The sequence below is a fragment of the Coccidioides immitis genome (genome assembly GCF_000149335.2).
Source record: "Coccidioides immitis RS genomic scaffold supercont3.3, whole genome shotgun sequence".
NCBI classification, from domain to species: domain Eukaryota; kingdom Fungi; phylum Ascomycota; class Eurotiomycetes; order Onygenales; family Onygenaceae; genus Coccidioides; species Coccidioides immitis.
In genome coordinates, this window is record NW_004504308.1 from 1,361,144 (window position 1) to 1,381,625 (window position 20,482).

The following is a 20,482-nucleotide window of genomic DNA, read 5'->3' on the forward strand; positions in this document are numbered from 1 at the left end:
ACATAAATGTGATCACTGATTGACCAAGGCCAACCACACAGAGTATGACAAACTGTGGAGCACAATCATGATCATTCAGTTTCATTAAGAAATTTCAAAATGTATCCTGTTGTTCCCCTGTTTTCATACTAGATACAGGCTTGGGCTCCCTGGTGAGCAAGGCAAATGCTTGTTGTATGTGTTTTCTTCATGTGGCTTTATATTTCCTCATAATTTTATCGTCTCTGCTGCTTTAAAGAGCATTGCCATTGCATAATTGACTGATAGTATTGGAGGGAGAATAGGATCAAGAAAATCTGTTAGAAAATTGTTGGAATTTCTATATTCTTCCATTGGAAATCGCTCACTATTTCCATAGCAGAAATGGGGAGAATTTGTAAACTGTAGATCCACTAGTCCCAATACATTTATGTTCGAATATACATTTATCCAAATCCATGGTTGTTTGGAAGTTTAAAAATATATATGTTCTGAATTCAGAAACATAGCTTCTGATCCTCAATGTAGAAATCAGGAAACATTTAAACCCCTGATCAACAAATATATCTAGGAACATTTGGGATACCTTTTCAGGTTTATAAATGTTTATAGTATAGAAACCATTATAGTATAGAAACCATTATAGTATAGAAACCATTATAGTATAGAAACCATTATAGTATAGAAACCATTATAGTATAGAAACCATTATAGTATAGTTACTCCAGCAGACACTGGAGAGATTTCAACTAATATGCAATACTACATACATCAAACTGCCCAATCCACCTATAAAAAGGAAACACTTCAAGTGCAGTTGAGAAAGGTAGTCAGCAGAGCAGAATCTAGTTTGAGTCTTTCAGAATCTTGGCTGACAGGTATTGTGTAAAGGCTTGGTTTGTGGATTGCAGGTAGGCTAATTATATGAATCTCATCCCAATTCATCTGCAAAATCAGCAAATCCAGTACCCTCTCATGCCAAATTTCATGAGCAGAGAACATGGCAAAAAAAACCCTCCAGCAGCTGCTCTGATTGTGGGTGAATATGCATCTTATTTGCCTGATCTTGATGCCTGATGCATGAGTATACTCAACCAGATCATTGAGTTTTAATGTAGTGCAATACACATCTCTATTGAATGTAAAGATCAGCTTTTGAAACAATTGGATTGGAATCAAATCTCTGTCAAGCATATGTTGATATGCCCAATCACTGCTGTATGAAAGTCAGAGCTTTTGCAAAAAGAAATGCATAATTAGTAGTTCAGAAAGCTGTATGCTTTGTAAATCAAGCAATTTCATGACTTTGCAGCTAGCTGGTAGTTAGCAATAGACATTGATTAAGGTATGGAAGGGGGTGGTAGCATATGAATTATTAACTTTGTTGGCATTCTCATCATCATCTTATTGCTCATTGTGTTCCAATTACACAAGGTCTTGCATAAGAATTGAATATTTGTGATGAAGTTGCTTCATCTGGCTGCTAATATAGAGTTCTAATTCTATAAGAGCCCTATCAAAAATCAAGAATATAGTGCATTTGAAGCTCTCATGAATCAGTAAAATCTTTTCAACATTACACTTGTTGATTTGCTGCACAAATGCTTTGTATTCACAGTATTTATTCTTCTCAATCAGTATATTACAGTTATTTGGCACAGCATACTTCTTTGCCTGGTCAGCATAGTGCATCTTAATATGCATGTTTGGTCAGTGTTTTAAAGCATGTAACATCTTACCTGCTTTCAGAACAATACTGACAGTGTTGATCAAAATGTTCTCTATCAGAAGTGTCATAATCCAATTGAACACTGGTGAATTCTGCCATGATCTCAGCATCTATACTGCCCAGCTAGCTGACTGTGGTGCCTCAGCAGTCATGACAGTAGCATCTATCACTTTCTGAAGCATAGTTCAGATGTTGGCAATCACACTTTTAAGTTTATTGTACCTGACAGATGTCTGAGAAGTTAATAGTGAATTACTTCTTGTAATAGCATTAAAGATTTTAGCAAGCAACAAATACAGAATGTCAGGATCAATTAACTGTTCATTAAAGAAGTTATAAAGAGCCTGCTGAACAACAGTCTGAATTCAGTCAGACTTTAGAGCAAAGTAGAGTATAATTGGAATCACAATTGAAGCTCAGACATGTTTCTGGATTTGGTAAAACTTCAGATAAGTAATTGAGGACTGCAGTCAGGCTCAGCATCTTCAAAATAAAAATCTCTGTAGAGTTTGACAATATTCCTTCTGCCCCTCAGATGTCAATATATATGATATTAATAATGTATGTGCAATTTTGGACAGGCCTGAAAATTCACTATAACAAAGATCAGAGAGGAAAAATGTCACCAGATTCAGTGCCAGGCAGATCTTCAAAACTGGAGGACTTTTCTTGGCCAATCTATAGGTCTTCCACAGTGCTTCTTGCTTGTGAACAGTCCACTTCATCTCAATTTCAGCCTGCAAATTGAGTAGCTGGTAATAGTATTAACTGTATTTCATTAAGTTGAAATTCATATTGAATCTCTTCACATCAGAGATAGTACAGCTCTGACAGAAGACTGTTACAGTAGAGCATTTGATTTCAGCATTGTTATTTTGCTGCAGCATGTCATCAAGATAAGCAATACAAGAAGTAATGACCCTGACAGTTTCTTTACCAGTTATTACAATGTCAAATCCTCTTTCAACTGCTTGTAAACCAGGAGTCAATGTCTCCATAATATCAGAAAAATTTGTAGCATGAGGCCTGAGAGCAATTGTATATATATTGTTTTATTATCTTCTTTCAGAATTATTAAGTCCTGCAGAAATTATATAGAAGCCAGTTACATTTCAGTACATGTTTCAATATAGATTAAATCCATCAATAAACAGCAGGAAGGGAATGGATATAGTTCTCTTAATAGAGTCATCTGAGCAGAGCATCTTGATCAGCATATTTCTTCTGTATGCTGTAATTTCCAGTTCACTCTGAAGCAGAGTACTAAGTCAGAGCTCTTGTACAGATAATATGTGATGAATTATATTCATTACTTGTCATACAAAGAATTCATTTGTTTCTGAGAATTTGTAGCTATCTGATCTGTCAAAGATGTAGTCAAGATGAACATCCAGTTGAGCTAGAATGTTGTCTTTATATATGATGTGAGTTTTCTGATCTTTCAGTAAGAGCAGCTTGTTCAGGCAAAGTGAAGATCTCAGTAAATGAATTCTTTTATTAAAGCTGCTGGCAGTAATAGTGTACTGAACAATAAGAATAATTTCACTGGATTTTGTGCAGGCCAGTCTCCAGTTCCAACCCATAAATTGAATTCTTTTAATATGGATTTCTTGTTCATTCCAAGTGCACTTATATGCAGCATTGTTGCACCTGAAATAAACAAAATCAGAAGAAAAGACTGATGTCCTGTCAGAATACCATGCAAAGTCATCTGAGAAATATTTAATGGAGCTCCCCCAGCTTCATGATTGCCACAATTCAGTTGGGTTGTCAACTAGGTCAGCCATACCAATATATATCTTCTTGCAAAATAAAGGAGACCTTGCCAGTAATGACAAAAGAGCCACAGGATTCTGAAAGAATAAATTAGATGTGAGAGATGTCTGTATTAGTCACTTCTCAGCAGGCAAAAAAGTTGGCATTTTCAATGAAACAGCTGGTATGAATGCCCATCAGATAGGAAGCATAGAGAATTGAGCTCTGCATTTCTTCTTCAACATGCTCAGCTCTAATGATAGAGATCTCAGTGCACTAATATCTTTGAGAATCTGTAAGACTTTCCACAGTATCTTATAGTGTCAGCAAGATATTTCCAATTTTTTGCACCATAATTCTAAAGTGAGTGTGAAGTGGTCCAGCATTTCATCAGGCTCTGCATGTGCATGGACTAGAACCTCCAACAGGTCATTTATTATAGTCAGAATATAGATCTCAGCTGGCTGGTTACCTAATGAATTCTCTAGTTGTGAATGAAAATCAGAATCTCCATTGCCAATCAGATGCACTGAATGTAATATAGTCTGTAACCAGGGTTTGGATTCAGGCTCTTCATACTGTTGTGATTTATTGTTATCAACTGATCTCATGGGTAGAGCTGCCACTACTTCTTGTATAATCTTCTGCATTCTGATATCTTCTGGTTCAGAATGAGTGTCAAATAGAGTATTGAGTGGAGCATCAGAGGCATCTAAAAGACTTGCTGCATTCTGTATACAGTAATTAGAATGATGCAGACTGACAGAGAATTCAAGATCTTACATTTAATTCTGACTTCTTAGTTTGATTGTTCAGCTGAATATTGGGTTCTACTGAAGATAAAATATAATTGCAATCTTGCAATTCCTGCAATAAATAAGCAGACTGTCTGTGCCTTTAAAACTGCAAGACTGGAAATGACAAATAAAGTCATCTTCTCCAAAACATATAGTTCTCTATGTGCCTCAAGTATTTCAGATCTTGCATATTTGCTTAAGGTTTATATGCTGGTTTCTGCAGTAGTTAAGTTTTAAGTTACAAGAACAGTAAGGATTGCTGCAGAATTGCTTTAGAACAAAGTATATAGAAATTAGAGAGAAAATTGCTGTTTAATTGGAGAATCAGATATATTATAGCAAAGTTGAATGTTAGAGCAGCTACAAAATATGTCAACTGTACTACAGACCAACTGTAATATTCTGATTATCTAGATCTGTAATTAGCTCTAAGAGATGCAAGATCAGTAATAATCTGCATTCTTCTAGATAATCAGCCTATTTCAAAGAAATCAATCACTTAGCAGTATTAAATTTTAGAATGTAGAGAAATATGGATACAGATCTGAATAGTAACTTGAGCAGTCAAATATGCTCCAAGTCAACTATATAATAGATAGCAAACTCCTCTAAAATTCAAGCATTCACTCTTATTCATTCTCAACAGCAATCCAATAGCCAAAATGTTAGAGACACAGAGTACACTAGCATTAAAAAGAACAGCTTGCATCTTCCCATGGGCTCAATTATACAATATGCTAAAGGCTCAAGAGACATCATTTAGTTTAAATACAAGTACCTGAACTGAAGCATTCTCTGATCATACAAAGATTAAAAAGTAGGTTCAAGTAGTGGAGCACAAGATACAAAATCAGATGCAATGGGCCTATATATTAACATTAAATACTGACCCAATTCCCAATACCATTCAGAAGATGCTGAGTCTTGAGAACTGGAAAGCAAGAAACAACTTATATTTTTGTGAACTTTCCAGGCAGATGTTGAATCTCTGTAAAGATTGAAAATGTAAGATCTTGAGTAGCTTGAAGATCAGAACAATGTTTCTAAACTTCTAGTTATGATATAAACTGACCTCATTTGCAGAATCATGTCAGAAAATATATTGAACTCAGCTTGACTAAGAATCCCAATTTCAGACTTTATGAAATAACTGATCAACAAAAGCTGATCAGTTATTTTATCTAATTGTTCAAGTGGAACCAATTCTGTGAAGCCTTTTACTGGATCAAGCCATGTGTTAATTTTAAGAAGTCAGCTCTACAAGAGAAATGGTATTTTGAATATAAGTTAATAATAAATCTTAATTACCATGATTTCTGCTTTGACAGTTATGGCAATAGGTATGTATGCAAATTTAGCAGCATATATGAAGCTGTATCTTAATGACAACAGTCTGAAATGGGATGCATCCACTCCATTAATCTACATCTGGAATTCTGTACTCAAGCTCTAGAACTGCTTGACACAGAAACCAGAACTGAGAGATATCAATTCAGACAACTTTGCCCAACAGAAGGTCTGATCAAGAAAGCCAAAGACTGTTTATGTTGAGACTTTGCCAGGAATTCTGGATGCAGTCCAGTTAATATCTAGTATGCTGTCCAGGGAACCTGATTTACATCCAGCTTAGACAGTGCAAGCTCCACAGGAGCCAGAGAATGATAATTCAGACAAGAAGAATCAGAATCCTTTGCAGAACATTACAGAGAATTATTTTAAGACTGTAACAAATTAGCCTGTCTGTTTAAAGAGATCTGCATCAGCCACAACTGGTCACATGCTCCAAAAGAGATGCAGATTCTAGTTGAATACATAAAAAGATGCCTTCTTGAATTAAAATTGACTGTTAGTTTGTACTTTAAAATAGATTTCAGGGTTTAATATCTAGACTTTAATGCAATGCTCTGTTATATCAATGCTTGCAAGAGCTGAATTTCACTATATTTAATATATATCTCTTTATCATTCACCATAATTAGCTGTAGGAGCTCTAAGCAAAATGAGTTAGTACTTAGTAATATATAAATAGACACATTCTAATTAGGAAATTCAAAACAATCAAGCAGACACATTAGATATAATAATTTCTTTTTACACAAAATCTCTCTCTTCTTCTCTTTTTTTCTTTCTTTTCTTCTCTTGAGCTCATTATATTTCTTATTATCCCTCTCCCTCTATTCCAATATCAAGGTAAGTGGTGGATTTCAGAATAAAATAAGGAACTGCAGCAAACTGAAGAACAATATATGCAGAAATAGCAAAAAATAACTCTACAAACATGTAAATTGGCAGCAGCTCAGAACAAGTACTTCTTAATGTTCACAAAGAAGAAATCAGAGCAAAAGCTCTTGACTGTTAAAGAGGAGCCTACTATAATAGATAATATATTCTGTGGCTACTGTTTAACATTTGTATATACAGTACACATCAAAAAGTCTTGTTCCTGCAAGCAAGAAATCACAAAGACCTGCACCAATTGTGCAGAAGATAAAAAAGCCTGTACTTCTGTCTCTTCAGAGCTGCAGAAGAAAGTGACAGTATTGCTGTCTGATTATAATAATTTCCTCAGGCTTAAGAATGTGATACTTCAAGAGAAATTGAAAGCCAGTATGGTGGAACAGGCCACTAGTCTTAATGAATTACTTGCCAAAATGGCACTTCTGTCAGTCTGAACTGATGAATCTCTCTCTTCTCCCCCTTTCAATACTGAAGTTGGTGCTGCCACTTTAACAGTATTGAAAAAGCTTGTGTTCATTTAAGCCAAACAAAAAGAGCTTGTGGAGCATACATTCCACTCTGTCAAGATAGGTTGAACTGATTGGATATCATACATTTAACTCATGCTAATGTAGTTATATATATAGAATATTGAAAGAACCTTGGCCAACATTCATCAGAACTTAAAGTTCAATTGTTTATCTTCTGTAGTCAGTATACTTGATACAATATTGGAATGAATTGAACTGACTTTAATATTTGATAACAGAAAAAGCAAAAGACAGAAGAAATCATTTATAAATCAGCAGTCAAGATAGACTGATTTGCTGCTGCTCTGCTCTTTGCTGTATTCACTTCTCTCTCTCTCTCCCCTACTTCAATCACACCTTCTCTCTTTATTCAGTTGCAGCTGAATATCTCTGCATCAGGCCTGTCTCTAACTGGAGGCAGTGTAGCCAATTTGCTTGAAAGTACAATCAAGCAGCCTAAATAAGCTCACCCTGATAATTCTTCTGCACTGGTTTTACACCCTGTCCCTGAACTAGAGACTCCAACCAGGGAGGCTCAAATTTAAAAAAAAAAAAAAAAAAAATTCATTACAATTCAGATTAGAGTGGTATCCGGTTCCGGGATTTCCTGTCCTGGTCCCAGATTCCTGTCCCAATTCCTGTCCTGAGGATGGGATCAGGTTGAAGCTCAGCTTAATGGGATGGGACTGGGTTGTTTAACAGCATATTGGGACAGTTTTGTGGGAACTGGGATTGGGATGGGATTGGGACCAGAATCAAAATCTAGCTAGTAGGACAGGCCCGGGATCTGACATGACAAAATGGGATAGGACCAGGATTTCAATATTGTATATGGGATGGGACCAGTAAAGTGTAGGATGGGACTGGGAACCCTGGTCCCATTTGTGTTGTCAAAAAGTAATGAAATTTGGTAATGGTCCTAACATAATTTTATCAATTTATTCAACTTTGGAAAAGTACTGAAATTTGATAATGCTCTTTACATAATTGGATCATATTGCAAGCTATTAGCTACTTGAGTCTATCTATTGATAATGTTGATGTATTTTCTGTTTCTCATCTGGATTGAGTAGTGGATTTAGCAGGCTTGCAATCTCTTCCTGTACAATCTCTGGAGTATCTTGATCATCTTGATTGTCTTGGATGACTTCCTTGGCCAACTCCTCATGTGATATGAGTGCTTCATCCAGCATATGCACCTTATCTCCATGTTTAAGCAGCATGATCTTCTTGATTGTAGATGCATGGAGCTGCAATCATCAATAATGACATGTATCCCAAGCAACATTGAAAACCCATTCTACCCCAACTCCTGTCAAAGATATAGCCAGAATGTCTCTTGCCATTCAAGCAACAGTTGGAAAATCAGGCTCTAGCATCCTCTACTGTTCCAGAATTGGAGCTTGAGGTGATGTCAAATTCTCATCATTTAAATATCACTCCATTTCATTTTGGAAATTTGCTCATCTTTGATGGGGTCTCTCAAAAATCATTTGCTCAATATTCTAGAGAAGTTAGCAGAGAAGAAATCAGAATAATACTTATAACAAACATACATCATTTACATCAAGTATTACTTCTCTTGGCTGTTCATATTTCTCATAATGCTTTTTGTAAAACCTCAAAATATATTGTTGGTATGTTTCATGCTCATCACTGGTCCAATCCTCTGAATCATATGCTCTCATGTGGTGTGATGGATGGAGGGCAGCAGCTACAGCTAGCAGCTCACTCTTTGGATGCTCAGTATCACCATAGTATTTCTGGAATTTCAAGTTGGCAGCTTTAATAGCTTCTTGAATGTTCTCTCTTGTTGTCAACTGTTGGGCCTTGTCCTTCTCTCTTTCTAAATGCTGGAAAAGATGATTGTATGTTGCCCATACCAGATGAATTGTTAGGCCTGTTGTTTTGGACAGTACCTTGATAAATTGACTGAATGGCTGCAACAGTCCAACCATATACTCTAGCTGCTTCCAGTCATGGTCCAATAAGCAAAGTCTTTGGTATTTTGGTGATGAGTTCTGGATCCATGAGTCCACAGCTTGTCAAAGCAACAAGACATGAACACACATCTTATAGGTGAAATTCCATCTTGTGCAAACATCTTGAATCATCTTGTGCTGGTTCTCTTGTTGATATTCTCAGAAACATGCAGCAAGTTGAGGGGAGGCATTGGTTGCATTGGCAACAAGATAAATCTATTGTCAAGCAAAGATTAGTAAATCAACTCAAGTATATCAAGATCATTACCAAATTTTGTTATCTTTCTAAGAGTATTTGCAAATGTGTCTGTTGATGCTAGGTCATCAGTAATTGAGCTCTCATCAAAGGTAGTGGGTAGAGTATTATTGTCTGGCTGAATCTTGAGATTGCAAACCAGCTCTTGAACCACAAGTTGAATCACATGAGCAAGACAGAGTATTGTTTCACTCTCTGCATTTTAATCAGTTATCTTGTTCAACTGCTGCAATGCTGGCCTCAACTGATGTGTAAGATGTGCTTGCATGGTACCATTGTTTGATGTATTGTCACTTGTAATTACAAGAAGATTGCTTTCAAGTCTCCATGCTGCTAGTGATTGTTGGAGAATCTCTGCCATATTCTTGCCAGTATGAGCATTCTCTAAACTTTCAAAATCCAGTAAATGCTCATGGTACTCCCAATCCTTTGTAATGTAATAACCATTAATTGCCATAAAGGCAAGGTTATTGGGACTTGTCCAATTATCCACTGTCAGAGATACCTTGGTTGTTGAGTCATGGTCAAAGAGAAGATTTCAGAATAGCTGATTGTACATATCATTCATGACCTGATATAATGTTCCTCATGTGGGTATCTGTAAAGCCATTGCAGGATTGAGCATGGTTATTAATGTGCAGAATGCTGGATTCTCAATAGCACAAAATGAGAGATTCAAGAATATTAATGTTTGCACAAGCTGCTGGAGAAAATTGTCTTGATTGCATTCAGGAACAGGCAGATCTGAATCTGTTTGAGGATGCTTCAGAAACTGTTGCTAAGACACCAGGACTGTTACTAAAATTTGTTACATTTGGGAAATTAGAATCCATGACCTACCATCATGTTAACCAGAGTGTTACCCTGTCTGTCATCAGTTTTTGTACAATCTTTGCTCATTAAATGCTTCTTCAGACCACTTGTACCATTTTGAGAAAAGCTTGAATGACTGAGAAAGGTTTAGCAATGCTTGCAAATCACCTCTGGAGTGCCCTTAGAATGCTCTGCCACCTGATCAAATTTTGACCAAAAATCAGAATGGTGTTGCTTTGCCTTCCAGTTGGGGTCACCATGCTTCTTATCATTAATCAACTGAGCAGCTTCAGTAGTCAATCATCAAGTAACAAACAACTTATGATGCAGCTCCTTCCACAATACAAATTGTTTTTTTCCATGTTGAACTATGGTCAATTCTGAAGGAATCTCTGTAGATTTTGCTTGTTTGCTAGCTTCAGCCATTAGGTTTTTCTTTTTTTTTTTTTTTTTCACAATCAAATTGATTTTTCTCTAAGTTCTGCCTTAGTCAAAAAAGTAACAAAATGTGGTCAGAGCCTACACAAAATTTGACAATCTCTAGATAGTTAGCCTCATTTTACTCTGTAAGTACAGCAACCAACTACAAAATCTTCTTCTTCTACAAAATGGAACATTCTTCTTCAGGAAAATAAAACATTTTGCCAATTTAATGGCACCCCATTCTCAAATTAATATGAAAAAAGAACTAAAAACCTAACTTCCTCCTCTAGATATCAATAATCCAATCATTCTCCACCTCATTGTTCTCCTCATCATCCTCATCAGAGGACACCACAACCTCAAAATCATCTTCCTCCACCTCCTCTGGGGCAGGTGGGCTGTTGTTGTCTTCACTCAGACCCTGTAATTGACCCAGAAATTCTCTCATCTTCTCCTCAACTCTCTCTCTCAACACACTGACTACAGCAAGACAATCATGACCATGGGCCATGACCTTGGCCTCAAGCCTGACTATCATTTGGCAGAATTGGGCCTCCCTATGTGCAGCAATAGGATGCTGTGCCTGGCTTGTTTTGGCCTAAATATGTCAGAACTGTTACCAAATTTCATTACTTTTGGATCCTATCTTCTTTTTCTGCCAAGCTTCATTCTCAGTTTCTGTAGCCTCTTCTTGGTAATGCTTCTTCTCTTCCTCCCTCTTCTTTTGCTGAGAGACCATGAGCTGGTGCTCATGGTACTTCTTTGACTTGCCCTTGGCAAATTGCTTGACCATCAACTCTTCAATGGCTTTATCTTCAATTGTCTTGCAATTCTCCTTGCTGCTATTCTGCCTGCAATAGATGTTAATATAATTCAACACAAACTACTGAGGGTGCATACCACTCATGTTTTGCTTGAATCCTCTTCAGCATGTCATGGTGTGCCTTGCAATCTACCTCTCCTGTCTTGAATATGTCTTTTTAATGGCCTTCCAAGGCCTAGTGGTGCTCCTGTGCTGCATGGATCTTCTCTCTCATTGAATATTGTTTTGGCCCCATCTTCACAATTGTATGTGATGAGTTGAATTGCTGGCTACAGAATAATGAGATTATAGAGTATATTAATCAAGTACTTGCATAGAATGATTACTATACATATTGTTTACATTCTACAGGCACATTGCTATAGGCAAGCTCAATGTGTTGTTGCTATACTGGCTACAGAATAATGAGATTATAGAGTATATTGACCAAGTACTGTAGAATGGTTACTATACACATTGTTTACATTCTACAGGCATGTTGCTATGGGCAAGATCAATGTGTTGTTGCTATGCTGGCTACAGAATAATAACATCAGGTCAGTCTCTCTTCTCTTCTCTTTCTCTTTCTCTTCTTCTTCTTTCTCTTCAGGGCTAATGTTGACAATTCCCTCTTCCCCCCCCCCCACCACCTTTTTATTTACTGTACTTTAATGTCTGTGTGTACAACAAACATATACTGTGACAAAATGGGTCATATTAAGAGGTGAGTGCTTGCAGAATACTGCTCTGGTGCATATTGTTTACTAACAAGATGTTAGTTTTCCCCATGCATGTCCATTTTGCACAGCTGGAGAGGAGTGGCACAAGGCTGCATTGAAAGAATGGGCCCTGAAGAAGAGCAATTGGTGTAAAGCCAATAAAGATATTGACCTGGCCAACTTTGACCAGAAGAATTCCTGCCCCTGCCCCCCTGTTCAAAATTGGAAGGCTGGCACTTGTATGTCAAAAAGTAACAATTTTTGGTAACAGTCTTGATGCTAATTGGTGAAAATAGATGCTATCAAGGAAATCCACCACTTCCAGAGCTCTACTGAGCTAATCTTGCTGGTGGCCCCATTCCAGCAATTGGTTTGGGAAATTACTTTGTCTTGTCACCAAGAACATGAATATTGCTGGCAATGTACTGTCATTAAGTTACTTCAGGAGGTGGCTGAAGCAATCTTGTGCACTCTGTTTGAGTGTAAGTCACTCTTAGCAATGGCACCAACAATTATACTGAGTAATATAGGCTCTATTATGGCAATGGTGCACTGTAAGTACATTATGGTTAACACCAATGATATGAAGCTCATTCTTGGCATTGATGTCAAAATTGGGTTGAACTATTTCAGCCTGATTGATGTGCCTGATTGCTCTGCCCCTGCTGTCATCACCTGCCACCTGTGTGCTGCCTCTGCCCCACCAACTACCACTGCTGCCACTTCACCACCACTGCCATCACTCACCACTGCCTCTCTGTCTTCTTCTGGTGCTGTCAGGATCTCCACCCATCAAATAGCAGGTATTAGAGCTCCTGTCCAGTTCATAAAGCTGGTTCTGGAGGAGCAGGAGGAGGAGGAGGAGAAGAAGAAGGAGAGGGAGGAGGAGGACAATAATGATGATGAAGATGATAACAATGATGATTAACTTGCCATTTAGGCAGTTCCTGTTTGTTTGCTGGCTTTGACTATTAGTTAGTTTTAATACTTGGTTTCTTTTGACAATCAAATTGATTTTTCTATGGGTTCTGCCTTCATCAAAAAAGTAATGAAATTTGGTAATGGTCCACACAAAATTTGATCAGTTTGACTCTTCCCTATGAATTTGACACAATGGGACTGGGAATCCTGGTCCCATTCCAGTCCCACTATGGACCTGGCTGGGATGGGAAATGGGAGTCTACCATCTCTGCTGGGATGGGATGTGGGACATAATTTTCTATTTGAGGATGGGACCAGGAAATAATTTCTGGGATAGGGATGGGAACAGGACCTCAAGCTCTTGAGTGGGATGGGATATGGGACTGAGATTTCATATTTGGGATCCCAGCTGTTTCTAAATTCAGGATGGGGACCAGGTTTAATGGGAAATAGGATCCCGTCCCTGTCCCGAATACCAGCCTAATTCAGATTGTGCAGGTGGTTTGTAATACTTAGTTAGTTTCTAGTAATTGAAAAGCTTCCAAATCAGGTTCAAAACCCTCAAGTTTAAAAATATATATGTTCTGAATTCTATATGTTTCAGACCCTTTATACATGCATTGTAAATATATGATTGATCTACAGTTTCAAGCTTGCAACCCGTGGTTCAACAGGTTGTGTTGGATAAACATTTTCTGACAGTTGCCTGAAAAGCTCATTTTTCCAGTATGGTTATAAACTGGGGTCACGTGATAACTAGGCAACTGTGCTGATGATGTTTCTCTTCTATTCTTTCTATATGTGACAGTGTTCATGCTAACATATCAAAGCCAATCTTCTTACATTATCAGATGGCGGAGCTTTCGCCAGATGAAAAATCCATCATCAAGGACTACCCCTTAGTGGGCTCACTTGATGATTTATGCGGCTTGCTACAAGAAGCAGAGCCAATGTACAAGTCACATTGAATCTCATCCAACACTACCATTAATTGTCTTGACTGACTCTATCAAAATGCGCTTTCAAAACTCCTTCATGGTCTTCTGGGAGCAGATGCAGCCTTCAACCTTCACTCACAGATTGCCAATCAAAATGTGGATTCAGATTTGGCAGACCTATTCAAGCACATCTGGCAAGGCCACCTCCACTATGATCACTGTCAACTGCTAGTCCAGCTTGTCATCCACAAGGCTCCTGACATTGACATATGAAAGACTGTCTTCAATCTTATTGCTACTGTTCCTCAAGAAACTTCTCCAGCAAGTGTTCTGCCCTCATTTGATGCTTCACCAGTCAGATTTGTGTTGTAGTCACAGAAAGAACCTGAACAGACATGCTGGCTTGTGGAAGAAAGAATCTTTGAAGAGATTCATAGCTGCACCTTTTGAGGTGTGGAGGGGTTCTTAATCAAATATTTTGAAAGGATGGACTGGAGTGCACAAGCAGATGCCATCTGGCAACACATTCTGGACCCCACAAGTGACAGTAATTGGGCTAAGTTCCCCAATCCCCTGGTACAGAAGAATGTCCTCAAATGGGGGTTTTGGCTCCAAGATGATTTGCTCTCAGATGTGTGCAGCATTTGCTTCTCCACAACAAGCAAGGCAGATCTTGTCAGCTCTGACACAGAGCAACAAGTCAATTCTTTGCTAAGGGCCTGAGTTCAGGGTGATTTGGGAGAAAAACATGACTGGAAGGATATCTATGTGGTAGGCAAGTTGAAACAGTCATTGGATGAGATCCAGACAAAAGACATGCTGCTTCAGCTTGCACTCTATGTGCAGGAAGTGTTTATCACCCAGCCAACTCAGCTATTTGTCCATGCATTCACTGTCTGCAGGACCAAGTTTGAGGCCTGGGTGTTCAACTACTCCAGGCCCTACAGCTCTGGCATGCTTGATATCTATAAGAACATGAAGCAGTTTTTCCAGGTGATCTTGGGCTACACTATACTTTGAGGCATGGCAGGAGCCTAGAAGGAATCCTTTTTCATCAAAGTTGTAAATATTTGAAAGCTCAAGATTATATTGATTGATTTTCTGCTCCAACTAAGTAGTCAACTAGTTAGCCAGCATCAACAACTGCAATCACAATTAATCAAATAAATCATCCAATTACAAGCATATAGAAGTGCTTAAAGCACTGATAGTTATCTGCTATCTGCCTATTTTGATTAATTGCTTTGAGATAAAAGCATTTGATCTTGTTATTATGCCACTCATGAAATTGGTTAACCCAGTTGATTCCAACATCCTCTCCTGTCATCTCTTGTACAATATTTCATAGAATCTGAGGTGTAATGGCAAGGCCGCAGCTAGAGAGCTTGTTTATATAATTCAGGAGCTCTGCCTCCTGTATATCAGAGAGCTTTTTCTTATATCAGGAGGCCACTTCATCCTGAGCAAGTTGCAAGCCTTTATGCTGTCCACACAGGGTCTCTCAGTTGACTAAGTACTTTCTCGCAGTCACAGCATAATTTGGGGCCTCTTGTGATTCAAGATCTTCAATTGCAAGCCTAATTGAGGTGTTGTTGACCATGTTGTTGCATATTGAATGTTGAACATTGGAGGAATTTGGTGGTGGAATGTGTGGCTTGTTTTGTGGTGAACTACCTTACAGCCTATGAACTGTGTGATTGAGCACAAAATAAGTGACTAAACTAAGGCACACCCACAAACCAAAAATGACACTAAAATCACATGATGGAAAAGAGATGCAGCAGAGATATTGCATGTGTAGGGAGTGTCATCCAAGACTACTATCAACTGGATAAAAAGGATAGGAAACAGCTAGGATAAACAAAAAATTCTTGCCACCTGTCTCTTGAATGTCACTTCTTCTTGTACTTGATCAACAAATCATGAATGGTATCCCTGATATGCTGGAGGAAAGGCTGCAGTTGCTTGATATAATTTGTCAAGTGGTTGATTTTCCTGGAGGGGTCAGTACCAAGCTGCTGGTAATAATAAGGGGTGGAGTATTCACTCATTCTTATCTTGAAGACTGAGTTCATGTTAGCATCATAACTGCTTAGCTATTCATGATCAATACTCACTCAGCTTTCAGAGTCTGAACCTGTTCAGAGAGATCTTTGACTTTTCAGAGAACTTTTTCCAATGGTGCTTCAGAAAGATCCAGAATGAGGTCTGGAATATCTATTTTCTCAAGAGTTTTGGCCTCATCCATGGCAGGAAGTGTGGAGTTTGTAGTGCTGTCCAAGAACACTACTTTGCCAAAATCAAGAACTGGATTAAGGAAATCTGGATCCAGATAGAAAAGAGGCAAGTCTTCCTCTAGAAGTTGGCCCAGTTCCTTTGCAAGTGCTTCAAGCTGCTCATCATCAAGTTGCTGGAGGTAGTCCATCACAGACAAGACAGAGAGCATTTGGTTGTGAGCAATGCAATAAAAGGAGTATTTTGCAAAGAGGAAGATAGTGCAATGCTGCATCTGGGAAGATTATATACAGAGGTGTGGTCAACTTATATGCTGTCTATTTATTCAGCTTTGGCTTTCTCTAGTTCAATTGTTCCCAGCCTGTGACTGCATCCCATTGCTTTCCCCTGGTAGGTGGGTCTCAGACAAGGGAAGAGGGAGAAGTGCTCTGAAACAGAAAGATATTGGTTACAGGCAAATTTCTCTTCAAAATTCATGATATAATTTTCTTATAGTTTGTGTACTTTCTAGCATGATAAAAAATAAGTTCACCAGAAATATAAAGAATTTGTTCATGACAAGAGTTTGTCTTGATGTTTCACTTCAAGAGAAAGAGTCAGTAATACACTTCCTGCAACATCATCAGCTCAATCAAGTTTCAACAATGGTGTCAGGTCACAGCAAACCATATTACATCTGGAAGAAAAACTATATTATTGAGTTGAGGAACCAGGAACACAGCTGGCAAGCAATAGTGAACTTGTTCAATGAAGTTGTTGATGCTGATTGACAACAGACAGAAAAAGCTATTGAATTGCAGTGAAAGCACATCAGGCAGTGTGGAGGTGATACATCAGACTGTAAGACAGGAAATCATAGCTCCAAGCCACCTAATGTAAGTACTAAAAAAAAATTCTCCATGCAAGCTTCCCTTGCAGACTGTTGAAATAGGAACAGTCTACCATCAGTGGCCTGAGCATCTTGATTCCTAGCTCTAACTGTAATTGTTGCACTAATTAAATGAAGATACAAACAGACAAGAGAACTGGGTAGACAAACACTAAGAGAAGGGAGAAGCACTTGCTGGAAATGCTGGAGTGTGTTTGTTTGATGCTCAGTGCTAGATATAATTAGCAAATCCAAATTTATTCCAGATGGCTATCAGAATAAGCATTCTTCTGAATGAGATATAAATACCAATTCAATACCCTCTTTGGGCTTTAGGAGTATCCTCATTTTCCAAGTTACTATTCAACAGCATCTACTTGAATGGCAAGCAACCAAACTGTTCCTCCCCACCAGTAGGTAGGAGCCACCAGAGCATCAAATCCATAAGATTATTTAACTGAATTATAGACTGGTGCATGTCAGGTTATACTTGACATTAACTTCCTCTGGGGGGTGTTTATGTGAGAGTCTCAAGATGCTCACTATATTACTGACCTGCAGAGAATGTTAGCCAAAGCAAGTGAAGCAAATCAAAGAGCATGACTTACTCAAAATAAACTTCTGGAATGTTATAATCAGACAGACATGGAGTGAAACCAGCTGATAGATCAACACAAGCAGCTGGAAGAGCAGTATAGACAGCTTATAGAGCAGCATGAAAAGCTCTGAAAGATGCACATTGAGTCTCTTGTGCTTAGAGAAGAGCTTATAGGTGAATTATCCAATGCTGTTGAATCACAGAATGTGGTGAATACAACAATTGTGATGTTGGAAGCTGAAATTGGAATCCACTGGTGGCATTCAATTTCTGCTCAGAATGACAGTAAGGAGACAGGTGGTGAGGTTTGACATGTGTTTCTACTAGCAGGTGGATGTGTGATTTCTATCTGGATAATGTTTGTATTGGTCAATCATTGCTTCTTCATATGCAATTAGAAATGTATGTACAACCTGAAAGGTGTGTAAGCATCTAGTGGAAAGCTGGTCATTTAAAGTTATTAAGATTAACAGAGCCACCAGCCATGCCACAGTTAACATCACTTATTTAGGATCTGGATACTTAGACACATGCTAGTGATATCATGTTTCATTGGTCAAACCACTACTAAGCTAGATTGAACACACCATAATCCAAAAGGCAACCAATAAGCAAGCATGTACAGCAGGGAAAGCAGCCAATGACAGGTGTTCAGCACCATTTTTGATTGAGACAAAAGATATTGCTGTTGAAGCAAGAGAAGTACAGGTTGCAAGGCTACTGCCAGAGCTTTGTGAGATTCTTTAAGGTGGTCTGGATATTCCTGTATAGAACACCCCTGATGGTATTGTTGAAAGACCAGGAGGTAGCTTGAGTGAAGCAGGGATGATTGATTGAATTGTGCCAGTAACTGTTGGCAGAAATATTGATGTGCTGTTGCTCCCTATCATAGTGATGTAGGTTGCATCAGAAGGCATATGAGATGAGAGTGGATGCATGTATAGTGTGCCAGTGCCTGCTATAGAGCTAGAGAGGTGCTCTAATGTTGCTTGAGAGAAGTCTGGTGATGTGCTTCCATCCAGTTGGCTTGTAAGAGAAAAAGCAGAAGCCAGAAAAAGTGTAACTGTCTGCATGCTTAGAATTATAAGAGTTAAATGTTGTTGCTAATATGGCTAGTATCTGGAGACTGGTGAAAGTATGGGTATAAATACTAGAAGTTTCTTTCTATTAGCATTCAGATCTGACAAAATACTGAATTGAAGTGCTGCAGCTTTAGCTGCCTGTCATTTAACTTTGTAATGATTTACTTTGGCAACCTAGATATATACTGTAGTGCTCCTATTGTCTTTTCCCTATACCATCCCACCAAATATGTCTACCAGGGCAAACACAAAACATGCAGATTTAAGGCAGGAATGTCATAAGATGCTCTCTATATATATCAGTAGACTCTTATATTGTCTACTGCTGTCTCCACACCTTCCTTGGCCTGCTTGCTTGTCTTTGCCTCTCCTTCATCCTTTAGCTGTAAATGATGTCTTGTGTTCTCCACTTGATGGCAGGGAAGTTCCCCAGTGGGCTCCAAGTAAAGTGCCCCACAAACAGACCCTTGGCTTTCTAATGCTCAATAGCTAATTCAGAGATGTCTGAAGACAGGTCAGCTAAATTCCAGTTACACTTTGCACACCCAAACAATCAGTACCCATCACTGTAGTCAACACTGCAATTTGAGCCATCAGCATCCTCATGCTGGCCTTTCTCATTATCATCTGCAATATATTGATGTGCATGACACTAGTTGAAGTGACCATTGAGGAAAAAACTCCACAGTGATCTGCTGGTCAGAAGACAAGAACAGGCTGGAAATCATCAGAACATGGTGGATAATTATCTCACGTGTATTCACCAAGCAACATATTTCACCCTTGCTCCAATAGCATCAGCAAATTCAAGTGGACACTTGTCCTGAAGGAATATAATAAGTAGAGTAGTGGTATCTTACTGTGACTCAGGCCTTGTGAGGGCAACACCAGGGCCAAAGTTCAAAGCTTATTAATTATCAGTTACTTTGCAAAAACTGGCTTGGACAAATTGTTGTTTATACAGTAGCAGAAAATTGTTTTTTTTTGTGGCCATGGTCTTCATAAACAGAGAAAAGTGAGGAAACTAAACAAAGAAACCAATAATTGACAGATTGTCAAATCAGACAAAGAAAGTAGGAAACAAAGAACTGGCTCATATAACAAGCTCATTGTAAGTAAGTATCCAATGTGGTGGCACTGAAAGGCTCTTGGGTCCCATGCTGTCTCCCATTATTCAATGATTTGAGTTCACTGCAAGACATTGCGCTCTTAAACACTAAGCTGAGATAATGCTTTCTGGCATAGTTCTAGCTGATTTCTTAATTGATCCAAGATGGAACTAGCTTGAAGCTTTGTTAGGCGTTCTGCTGCTGAAGCCAGCTAATTTTGCGGTAGTGATTCCGGTGCGACGGGAGGTTCCAACGAGGCTTCACGAACTTCAATGTCCGTTCTGGAATGCCGACCCCGGGGCTGACCATAGAGCTCAGTCGAAAATCTGGGATCGAGCCAATAAGCTGTGGGACCATGTTGAGAGGAATGTCGTGGATAGTGACGGGAAGCGCGCCGGAGTCCATCAAAACGAGCTACAGGCATACTCTTGTGGCACGAAGCCATGTGGTCTTTGCGCTCGACAGAACATTCACTTTGTGCCCGAGAGCGTTATGCATTTTAAGAGACACACTTATGACGTCCACGGTCCGCGGTTACGCGGTCTCAGTTGTTGTAATCCTGGCTGAAGCGTCTTGTTACAGCTATGTATAATAGGAAATCCGTAGAAATCTACACCACACGCTAACGAATTTGTTACAGGAAAGAGCTGCTGCTTGCGTGCGTAGTTTCTTCATGGAATCTGCTAACATCATTCCTATGGTTGTTTTCGCCTAGTACAGATGACAGTG

The 20,482-nt window shown here is 38.7% G+C and overlaps 6 protein-coding genes across 6 annotated transcripts; 5 read left to right on the forward strand and 1 right to left on the reverse strand.

Moving 5' to 3' along the window:
• Positions 1-6,259: 6,259 nt before the first annotated feature.
• CIMG_13210 (uncharacterized protein) lies at positions 6,260-6,932 on the forward strand (the record flags this gene model as incomplete). The annotated part of the gene is made up of 2 exons (XM_004444971.1): positions 6,260-6,263; positions 6,553-6,932. The coding sequence occupies 2 exons, from the start codon at positions 6,260-6,262 to the stop codon at positions 6,930-6,932; spliced, it is 384 nt and encodes a 127-aa protein (XP_004445028.1).
• A 5,058-nt stretch (positions 6,933-11,990) lies between these two features.
• Positions 11,991-12,930, forward strand: CIMG_13211 (uncharacterized protein; the record flags this gene model as incomplete). The annotated part of the gene is made up of 4 exons (XM_001241249.2): positions 11,991-12,007; positions 12,063-12,241; positions 12,299-12,484; positions 12,533-12,930. The coding sequence occupies 4 exons, from the start codon at positions 11,991-11,993 to the stop codon at positions 12,928-12,930; spliced, it is 780 nt and encodes a 259-aa protein (XP_001241250.2).
• A 1,417-nt stretch (positions 12,931-14,347) lies between these two features.
• On the forward strand, positions 14,348-14,881 carry CIMG_13212 (uncharacterized protein; the record flags this gene model as incomplete). The annotated part of the gene is made up of 2 exons (XM_004444973.1): positions 14,348-14,494; positions 14,591-14,881. The coding sequence occupies 2 exons, from the start codon at positions 14,348-14,350 to the stop codon at positions 14,879-14,881; spliced, it is 438 nt and encodes a 145-aa protein (XP_004445030.1).
• Positions 14,882-15,753: 872 nt separating this feature from the next.
• On the reverse strand, positions 15,754-16,286 carry CIMG_12163 (uncharacterized protein; the record flags this gene model as incomplete). Its single annotated transcript, XM_012358577.1, has 2 exons — positions 15,754-15,957; positions 16,032-16,286. The coding sequence occupies 2 exons, from the start codon at positions 16,284-16,286 to the stop codon at positions 15,754-15,756; spliced, it is 459 nt and encodes a 152-aa protein (XP_012214000.1).
• Positions 16,287-16,650: 364 nt separating this feature from the next.
• On the forward strand, positions 16,651-17,873 carry CIMG_13213 (uncharacterized protein; the record flags this gene model as incomplete). Its single annotated transcript, XM_004444974.1, has 7 exons — positions 16,651-16,691; positions 16,873-16,971; positions 17,103-17,125; positions 17,301-17,377; positions 17,536-17,592; positions 17,632-17,656; positions 17,737-17,873. The coding sequence occupies 7 exons, from the start codon at positions 16,651-16,653 to the stop codon at positions 17,871-17,873; spliced, it is 459 nt and encodes a 152-aa protein (XP_004445031.1).
• Positions 17,874-19,636: 1,763 nt separating this feature from the next.
• On the forward strand, positions 19,637-20,320 carry CIMG_13214 (uncharacterized protein; the record flags this gene model as incomplete). The annotated part of the gene is made up of 3 exons (XM_001241247.2): positions 19,637-19,659; positions 19,722-19,759; positions 19,980-20,320. 3 exons carry the CDS (start codon positions 19,637-19,639, stop codon positions 20,318-20,320), a joined length of 402 nt encoding a protein of 133 aa, XP_001241248.2.
• Positions 20,321-20,482: the final 162 nt, after the last annotated feature.